The sequence below is a fragment of the Myiozetetes cayanensis genome, unplaced genomic scaffold (genome assembly GCF_022539395.1).
Source record: "Myiozetetes cayanensis isolate MyiCay16 unplaced genomic scaffold, myiCay2020 scf1, whole genome shotgun sequence".
NCBI lineage: Eukaryota > Metazoa > Chordata > Aves > Passeriformes > Tyrannidae > Myiozetetes > Myiozetetes cayanensis.
In genome coordinates this window covers 6,868,353-6,879,004 of record NW_026086604.1, presented here as the reverse complement: position 1 = coordinate 6,879,004, position 10,652 = coordinate 6,868,353, and the positions used below count along the sequence as shown (strand labels likewise).

The 10,652-nt window shown below is 38.0% G+C and overlaps 1 protein-coding gene across 5 annotated transcripts in view; it reads right to left on the bottom strand.

Annotated features, from left to right (window-relative positions):
- Nucleotides 1-5,950: 5,950 nt before the first annotated feature.
- Nucleotides 5,951-10,652, bottom strand: part of DNAAF11 (dynein axonemal assembly factor 11) — a 32,481-nt gene continuing 27,779 nt past the window's right edge. For all 5 annotated transcript variants that reach the window (XM_050324848.1, XM_050324835.1, XM_050324856.1 and 2 more), the window contains one exon: nucleotides 5,951-6,563. In XM_050324848.1, coding sequence (XP_050180805.1) covers nucleotides 6,377-6,563 — 187 coding nt within the window. In that variant the 3' untranslated portion in view covers nucleotides 5,951-6,376. The remainder of the gene's footprint in view (nucleotides 6,564-10,652) is intronic.

Below are 10,652 nucleotides of genomic sequence, written 5' to 3'. Positions count from 1 at the left end.
TACAATGGGAAAGAAGAAAGAGCTTCTTTGTCTATCAAAAGAACATGAACTAGAGTTCAGATTTTCCGTGATATCAGGGTTAGGTTGACCCAGCGAAATTCATTTATCTGAATAACTGCAACTTCCATGCCACACATTTCTCTACTACTTATGAGCAAATATTAAACTAAGAAATCCCTTAGACACAGGCTTTAGAAAGCTTCCTTCAGTCATTAAACCCTTTCAATGCCTCATTAATTCTAGCAGCATAATCTGGTTCTGATTAACCAGGTTGTTAAGCATCCAGTGTCAAACACTGATAAAGAGGGAGAATTTGCTTTACAGATCACAGGCATGTAATTATGTGTCTCATCACAGCTGATAAAGTGTGAGAAATTACCTCCAGCCCCACAAAAATCCCCCCAGCCCAGTCAGCACCGACTAATCTGATGACACATTCACACCTATGACATACACATTAACATGCTGCAGGAGCCTTTGACACTTCACTACCACTTTGAGAATGTTCAGGCTGCACTCAAGATTTGAGGGAAGGAAACTGAAAAAGTTGAATTGATTGATCTAAGATACTGTAGACCTGTACTGGAGGCCCACTTGGAAAAGTTTTAAGAATGCCTGAAGTTGACTTAGTTTCAAACGTGAATTTCCAGATTGAGCTAAACTGTAAGCATAAATTTAAACAGAGATATATTTTTATTTAGAATATTGGAAAATAATTTTAGTAAGATGAATATAGCTTTTACTACAAACATAAGGAAGGGTGGAACGTTTTTAAGCATTTAAGTAGCTGAAGCTGTAACTAATTACTGAGCATAAGCACACATAAGGAAGTTCTGAAAATGATGCAGGATATCAGCATCTTTAAATGTTCACAAGTACAGTACAAAGTCTCAGGTTCATGGAAATTAAAATAAAATGAGTGGAAAAAAAGGGACTTGATTCCCTTAGAGGATTTCCACTGCAGAATGGAGTTTGGTGCAGGAAAACCAGACAGCTTGGATATCTTCCATAGCTGATGTCATGCTTCACTTCAGCTATGCTTCACAGGTGACTGATAAATCTCCATGGATGTTTTCCCTTTGAAAATTTTATACTGCTGATGCACTTTCATTTAAATATGGAAGCATATTGGAACTTTATTATCAATCTCAGTTAAATCCTTAATTAAAAAGTCAGATGGCTGCCTGCCTTGTTGCAAAACCAGAAGAGCCAACACTAATTTATGTACACTGTCAAACAGGCATAATTATGCTGCTGGTAGACTTGCAGATGGTTAGCACTGAGAGCACAACAACAAGGGTCAAAGCATAGCCACAGCTCACATCTTTCTAGCCAAATGTTCACCAGTCAACTCTTCTACACACAGATTTCCTGTGAAGTTTCTGAGGAGAAAGATGCTTACATTTTAAAGCTGTGGAGCTTTTAAGTGCTTCTGTTCATATCATACATGCTATAACTTCTGAGACTTTTTTTCCCCAGACACTCAGGCTGTACCACACTGAAAGCTGAAGAGTCCCTTATAGGCTGACACACTTCCAGACAGTGGCCTATATGGAAAAATAGCCACTGTGCAGAGCTGGAGTCATCCAAGGGCAAAGTATTTATTTTGCCAACACCCAAAGTAGAGGGCTGGTTCTGTACTACCCCATCTCCTTCAGGGAATGGGCTGGCCAATTCCCACCACATCAGGGCTTCCCTGTGGGGAGCTGTAGAGTAGTTTCTTAAACCAATATGTGGCTCTCTTTTAAGCTTTGTGTTAGAGCCTGTTCTGTGGCAGGGGTTGCTTGCTGTTGCCTATAGGAAGGGCTTGTAAGGCAGGAGAGACTATGCCCAGACTTTCTAACTTGCTTTATGTTAAAGGAAACAAGGGACAAAGTAACATTGCCAATGGTTGGGTTAACAGGGGACATTATTTCCCTTGCCCCCCTGTTCCTTCTAATGTCTAAAGGTTTGATAACTAGCTCAGCTAATCCGTGGTGGTTCGGAAAATGATACAGTGAATAGTCCTGAGGCCTGATGTGGCTCTCATAGTGTTTTAACTGTGACAGGTTTGATGTGGGAACAATTTGTACAGAACCTGCCTCAGAGAGATCCCAGCTGATTATCAGGTAATTTCAGCGCACAACTGTGCAACCAACAGCGGCACTTCTGCCACTAATAATCTATTTGATCATTTCTACTCTTTAAAAAGTAAAACATGAACTGTCACTCTCAGAGTAAGCTGTGTTTTCTAAATTATGTCATACCTTTTGTCCTTGTTAATTTATATGCTGTTTGCTCAGATTTCAGCTTCATTGAGCTTTTAGTCTGCCTGGGTGTATCAGAGGCGGAAGGAGACAGCTGGATTCTGTCAGTATTGTTTAAGTGATGCAAATGAGAACAATTTGCTTCAGTGTGCTACAGAGGACTCTGTAACAGAAGAAACACATTTATTCACAAATAATTTACAATTAAACAATAAATAGGTGGTGCCTAGTGACAGGACCAGAGACAGTGGGCACAGACTGAAACACAGGAGGTTCTCCCTGAAACTCTTTCTTACTGTGAGGGTGACCAAGTGCCTGCATGGATCACCCAGGGAGGTTGTGAATTCTCCACCTCTGGAAATATTCCAAAGCCATCTGGACATGGTCCAGGGCAACTGGCTCTAGGTTTGAGCAGGGAAATCAGACCAGATGACCACCACAGGCCCTTTCCAACTTTGAACATTCTGTGATGCTGTTTTTGTTTGGGTGGTTAGTTACCCAGTCTAAGCTCTGACAGTAAACACCTGGTCTTTAGTAACTGCTCAGGAAAAGGCTTAATGCTCAGGCCACCCTGCAGCTTTCTTTCAGTATTCATTAACCAGGAAGAAATGTTATCTGCTCCTCACCAGCTTCCCCTTATGGCAATTAGCAGTTGAAACATGCAGTGGGAAAGCATATTTTGCATGTCCAACGCTGTTACCCACACTGAGTATATTAACAAACACATCTAAGACTGTAGGACAAAAGGCAGTTTTAAACCAAGCTTTGCTATTTTATTGCACGTTGCTCTACAATACTGAATTCAATACTGAATTGTAAGTGTAGGAGAGCTTTACCCTGTCATAGCGTAACAGATTCACTTCTGCTTTTGCTTTTTTTTTTTTTTTTCGACCAAGATGAATCAATTTAGTGCTGGAGGGAACTGGACACCTTCTGTTTTGTGCATCAACAAAACCCTCGTGTTCTGACTGCAGATCCCATCCCAGTTATAGAACAAGATTTTGTGGCAAATCCAAGGGCACTCCTGAACCATTACACATCTTTTCTCTTAGTACTGCTAGAATTTGTCATTAACCCCATCCATCTCCTGTCTAATGGATGATGAACAGGCCCATCCCCTGCATACTGCTAAAATTCATCCAGTCATCTAGTTAGAGGTGAAACATCACAACACACACTCAGAGCCTTCTGAAATTTTAATCTACTTAACCCAATTACATAGTAAGAGATAATACTGTACATACAACTGCTGAGTCTGCAGTGGCAGAGTGAGGCAAGTGGCAAACCAAAAAGCAGCTCTTTGTTGCCTGCTCTAAGTAGGAGCATCGTGCTGTAGATGCACAATGGCTTTGATCAGCTGCCACGTCCTTAACTGGGGAAGACAGTGTTGGAGTTTCCTTCTTTCCTCTTCCTTTTCCTGGTGAGGGCTGTGAAGATCTTTTATTCCTTTTGTTACCTTCTTTGCATTTTCGTTGTACAGGGGATGTTTTATCTACATTGGCCACATGTCCTTTGTCCTCTTGCTTTCTTTTCTCAAAGTTGCATTACCTTAGTGGTCAGTAACTGATACTTTGTGAGGTGTGTTTATGCTTTTGTGGGCCATTGGTGTCATCTTGTGCTTGTGCACTTCATTTCTCTGTGATCAACCTCTGCTCCTGTTCTCCATGGCCCATAAAATCCTTGAGAGTTTCGTTGAAGCTGACTCTCAGAACACACTCCATTTTCAGACTGGACCCAAAATTATGGTACCATGTGAAAGAACTCTTACTTTGGTAGTTCCAAGTATATTTTGGTCCCTGCTATTAATTCTCCTATGAGGTGTAATTGTAGCTCAATGCAGTTTTTTGGTTTTTTTCCCAAAACAGAGCAAAATACATTCACTAGAAACTAGATGAAAAAGAGAACTGAGTTGGAAAGGGGAAAGATCCAGATGTGTTAGCCTCTGGTTTGGCAACAGAGACCAATTTTTAGAGCTCTTTGCTTATGAAAACAATAAAATAATCACACATGACCAGATGCCTGTTTTCTACAACCTTCTGAAACCCTTGACAGGTTCATCCAAACTGGCAGAAGGTCTGAAAGGTGGACTGTCACTATGTGATTTTCAGAAACAAGCAGTCAAGGAAAATAGGGAAGCCTGCAATGGGTTCAACTCTCTAGAAACTTCAGAAAATCCCCACAGCAATCAATGAAACTACAGGAGACAAATTTTTGGATGTGCTGCCAAAATCTACTGATTTTTATCCTCAAAAAGGTGGTGGAGCCTTTCCTCTTCACCCATCCCAAGGTCAGCAATATTCATACTCCCACACAAAAGTAGACTTGAAAAGAACAAAAACATAAATTGCCCATCTGACTGGTAAAAATTACATTGTCTGTTGCCTGTTTTCCTACTAGGGCTGCACAGCTACATAAAATAGCACCAACTTTTAGGACCTCCCAGGCTGCAGGGGGGGTCTCTGCTCCAGTGAAGTCTTCCTGGGGCTGCCAGGGGGATGATCCCTGCCCAGGACCTGCAGCTCCCCCCTGCCCTCCTCCTGCTCCTCCAGCTCCCCTCAGGGTGCCTCTGCTGCTGCTCCCTCCTTGGCTCCTCCTCGGCTCCTCCTCCTCAGCACAATTAGCCATTTATAGTGAACAGGAACACATTGCAAAAGCAGTTCATGTTTTTATACTCCATTAACCAGAGCAGAGCTAATTAAACAGATTTCAGGGCTGAGAGACTTGTATCATGGAATAATGTATTGTGGAACTGGAAAAATTGAGTCAGTTCATAAGAAAAATCTGAGATGATATATATGACAGTGCATCAGATGATACCCAAATTCCACTTTGGTCTATGTCTTTGTAATATATAAACTTTCTTTTCAGCTCTCAGTATAGGCAGCATTAGTATGAAACTTCATTTTTTTAATCCTATATCCGTTTCAAATTGCAACCGAAGGAAATGCATCAGTTCAAGCCATCAGCCTGAGTTGATGGGTATATTCTGCTTCTCTTCAGTGCCCTTTAAGATAGACTATTTATCTTTATCTTACATTAAACATCTGTGAAGAATCATAAAGCACTTTAGAGTGGCTAAAAATTCCCAGAATTCAATAGCAGTATTTTCATTCGAACTGCTGAGTTTTTTGCATGATGTTTTTCACAGTTAGGGATACAACACTTTCGAAGAATGTGTCATGAACTTGATTATATGCTGAAGGTATACGGGCACTATCTGAATCTAGACTGCTGCTTAAACACTGTATTTTAAGTGGAGTTTTAGTGGTTCAGTTATAATTGCAACTTATTAATTTTCTATCTTCAGGATGAAAACAAGTTCTAACCAGATAATACGGTTTGATTCTTCCTGACTTAAGTTTGCTTGCCCTATCCCATTTGACCAGAAGCAAAAGCTGATGTGAATCTGAAGCATTTTCTTTCTGCAGAACCAAATGATGTCTTCCTTGACAAAGAAACAATTTCAAGAGCATTAGCAAGGTAATGTAGCTCACTTTTTGCTTGAAGTTTCTCTTTATTCTTTCCTTCAACCTTCAAGGAGTGGCATTGTTAAACCAGCTCCAGAATCCAGGAGCTGTGCATTATGCAGGAAAAACATCCACTGATGTATGACAGATTACAGCAATGTCTCTCACTCTCCTAATACCTTATTTTCTTCTACTGTTGTCCTTCATGAAAATGAAAACACTGAAGGAATGCATAGAGATTTTTCCTATCCTTAGTTTAATGAGAATAATCATAAATCTGGTTACAAGTGCTTTCTTCCTTCCTTCTCTCTTTTTCTACAGTAATATGTCATCTTTCAACCCAGACAGTAAATTCCTTGAAGAAATGACAGCTTCTGATATATGACTCCCATTTTGATCTCACACTAAGCAAGCAATATAGAAAAATGAATTTATATAGCAATATACTAACAGAAAATTCAGCAAAAAACACAAGCATAAAAAAGTTATTGATAAGAAATGTAATCATATTTCCAACTCCAGCTCTATTATATTTGCTTTACACATAGGGTTCCAAAACTCAGCCATCCACACTACATAGATATATATATAGAGAGAGAGAGTGACTGTTTAAGGACACATTATAGAGGGACATATATTATAGAGGGACTGTTTAAGAATGTTTCAAATTAAGGGAGGAACATCTTCATCATTTTCAAAATCAACACAACTCTTCTTAACCTCTGTAATCTTCTCTGGTTGTAGCTTTATAGGTCCCTGTCCAGTTCGTTCCTTTTCTTGGATTATCTTTGTCACATCAGGGAATGAGTATTTGCTAGGATCCACTTCTAACTTCTCAACTTTTCCACTCCTGAAACAAAAGGGAAACAAATGGAAAAAACTTAACTTCAGTGTCAAATATAAGAGAACTATTTGACTTTATTCTGTGATTCTGTGATTCTATTTTGAGTGCCTGTTTATGAAGACATTGACTTTAGCGAGAGGGTTGTTACTAAGTCAAATTAAGCAAGGGTTAAGAGTTCTTGTAACTTGATAATTGATTGCTATAAAAAACCTCAACATAAACCCAGAAAAGTACTACAAAATCTCTTAAGATTTTGTAGAAAATAATCTTTAGCCTACAAACATCAAAATTTAATTTTTCATATCTGTAATTTGTTTTATATCAGAACATGGTGACTGCTGGTATTACACTACAAATGGTTGCCTTTTGATATAAGACCATTTTTTTATCTAATTGTTTTTAAATTATTTTTTTCTTTCTGCTCATTTTTAACACACTGGCTGTTTATTAATTTTTATGTGACAAATTCATCTTTGGAAAACAGAAATACTTTTATTTAGAGAGAAAATAAAATTGTATAAACTTTTTTATTTGATCATCTAATTTTTATGTTTTAGTAATGTCAATCCTCACCATGATTGTACTATGAAAAAAAAATTTGTAAGAAAGGTCAGAGTTTTAACAAAATTTTACTGCTATTAAGGATACTCCTTCAGATCACACTTAGAAATGTGTACAGGCCACTCATTAAGTCAACTTACCCACATGACACGATGATCAAAGATTTGAAATACACTCTCTGAATTTCAGCATTTAATCTCATTGTTCTTTTCTAATAGAGGGGCTCAGTGATTAAGTGGAAAAAACCTAGCTTGCTTTCATGCAATTTGTGTTTACATGAAAATTAGCAAAATGGAAATTTAATAGTACCATTACAACATGATTTGTACATCTTCCTACTCCATTGTATACTAAGTGGTACTTTGGGTCACAGTTCCAAGCTCAGCATTGCACGAGACAGATGTGAGAAAACTCTGTGTTTACTCAGGAGATCAGAACCAGAACAAACAGAACAGAGGCAAAGTCACTGCATGAGAGAATGCACTTCTGGGATCACAACACAGGTGACAAAAGCATGTAAATAAAGTATATTACAAGATTTTTAACTGAAAATACACCATCTTTAGTTGTTAAAACAGGGAGAGTTCTGCAAAGCAGTTTCCAAATTCTGCCAGTGCATCTCCATCAAGGCTCTGTGGGATCTCAGACATTCCAGCCCACATCTGTGTGCAGGATCGCTGTCCCAGTGAGGAAGCAAAAGAGTTCATGGGAGGTTTCCTCCTATGCTGTGCTGACGAAAGAAGAGGCAGTTCCTAAGCCCAACCACCTCTCAGCCCTCTGCCGCTGGATTTCTCTTCTATACAGGAATCAACTGATCATTTTGCTGAGGGGAAAACAACCTGCTTTAATAATCTGGGTAAACCTTTTCCAAATAGTAGCATAAGCAAAAACTGCTCAGAGGAGAATTTTATGGGTAATGAAAACAAATACAAGAAAAGTCTTAACTATTTACCTTGAATGTTCTTCAATTTATAAGGCTAGATTTTTGTCCTTATATTACATCATGCTATTTAATGAAATAAAAATGTATTCTATTTGTGGCAACATTCTGGAAAATGTTCATCCCCAAAAATCAACAGACATTTTTGCTTCCTGTGTAATTTATGAAATGTGCTGTGACCTGCAATCACTTTATCAGTAGCTGCTGGTGAGATGGCAAAGAGAGCAGACACTGTCCAGAATCTTAATTTAATCATTAACCACTAATCTGAAGCACCACAGAAGAAGCTGAAAAACCATAAATATGAAAAGATATCAGGCTCAGTGTTTGTTTCCATCACATTAGAAAAGAATGTCCTTGATTAGAAGTATTTTAATTAGCAGTGGTACTTCACGTTTGTTGAGCAGCTCTAAAATTGTACAAATTGTTATTCATGCAAATACAACAAACTCTGTGGAGTTTGAGTAGTTTGTTTAGTAGCAGAATAAACTTTAGTATACCAGAAATGAATTAGCAGTAGTTTCATAAGTAACAATACACATCAACAAGCTGTGAAAGGATTATATGCATCAGCCATTCTCAAAATTCATCGACACGTAATCTGGAGGTGTCTTAGACAACAGGTAAGACTGAGAATCAATCAGAGGTGATTTTCTTGGAGAAAGGAAGTGGATTTTTACATACTTACATGAACATGATCAAACATTCTATACTTGTTTAGTAAAGCTTCAGAGTGGGATCACAACTACCACGATGCAGCTTTGGCTGAGTCAGTGCAGCTCTGGCACAGTGATCTGCTGAGCATCTGCTCCTCTCATCGTGCAATCTACGCAAAAACAGCCTGGGTATTGATGACATCAAGACTAACCCAACTGAACATTTTTGGAAGAAAGAATGAGGGGGTTTTCCATGCAGTTCTACCTAGCAGAAATAAAATCATCTTGTTGCTGAAGCTCTTCCATGAGCAATGGTAAGACAACTGTGATATTCATTGCAGGACCAGCTACAGCACAGATCTGAAAATCTCAATGTTTGCAAAATGCTTCGAGTTCAGGTTGAAAAGCAGATGAAGGTCACAGTTTCATAGTTTTTGTCACTACTACCTGCTGTTCAATGCTGTCTACTCAAAAAATTATGGTCTAAAGACTAGAGCACCATACAAAAATAAATAATACTGGATTAAATGCTTTCTTTCTTCCTGATATTTTTGTCCCTTTGAAAAGCTATTTCTAACTCCACACAGTTCAATAATGCTTTTAAAGTACAAATGAAAAGACCACAACAAAGAAAGTTAGTTCCTCCATTTTGCATAACTATAGCAGCCTGCTGAACAATCTGGTGTGTGACAGAGTGCATATCTGATAATTCGATATTTCTTGATAATTTACACTTTTTGTTCACACAGTTCTTAATGCACATATTTGATACTTTAATGATTTGACAGTTACATTCCCTTGCTTCAACTTCTGAATTTCAATAAAAGTTAGGTTGCTAAAGATTTCTCATATATTTGATCCAGAATATACAATTATTGAGATTTAACTGAAAGTTTTGTTTCTGGCACCAGGATATCCAAAGATATTTTCAAGTCAAAACCAACTGCTTTGAAGAGAAACTTTTTCCAGTCTTCTAACATTATGAATGAAACAGCACAAAAATAATTTCATCTTAGAAAAAGTACTAATAAATCCTTTTCTTGAATAAGAAAACACAATGATTCCGTTATATCGAATACCTTATTTGAGAGCTTTAGAGAGAGAAACAAATCTTTATTTATGTATGTTAAAAACTGATGGTGAATGTCTGACTTTTGCCATACTCTCAAACTTTTGAAAATAGAAACATCTACTAGGTAATCTAAGCAACTAATTATGGTTAACACCTCTTTCATTGTATAACAGGCCTTTCAAATCTCTCTACAGAGAGAAAGGAAACTATAACTGGAGTCTTCAGACGGGATCATTGGAAAAATATAAAGACTGGTAGAATCAAATTCATTTTTCAGGGACTAAACTACAACCAAGAAGAACTAACAAATCACTGGTGAGAAGTTCTGACAAATGAAAGGCTGATGATGCCTGGGTCATTCTGTTCTAAAAGACAAATACATCTCACAAATAGGATTCATCAGACTGAGACTGTATATAATAGCAGAGTCCAAGTTTCTAAAAGTTAGACAGAAAATCATAATCCCTGTGACATCCCTTACCTTCTTTTGCACAATCACTTCAAGATACTAAATAAACTGACCTTGTCTGTTAGCAAGAAATATGCTCCAATACCTGTGATGTGCAAACTGACTCTGAATTTTTGCATGTGGCTGTAATACCATCTTATTTTCACCCCTTTCACTGTTCAGTTTGTCAGCCAAAGTCGAGTCCCTAAAGTGTTAAACATTAAGGGAAGCTTAGAGTGACAACACACTTTATTCTAACAAAGTTGTCTACAAAGTTATGGAATTTTAGAACACAACTTTAAAGTACATCTCTGCCTTCAGTCTTTTGTCCTTGTCACATATACACAACTGGAGATAACTTCAGATTGTAGTGAACAAGACCTAAATGAACAGTGTTCTTGAGAATGCTTTTCTGCAG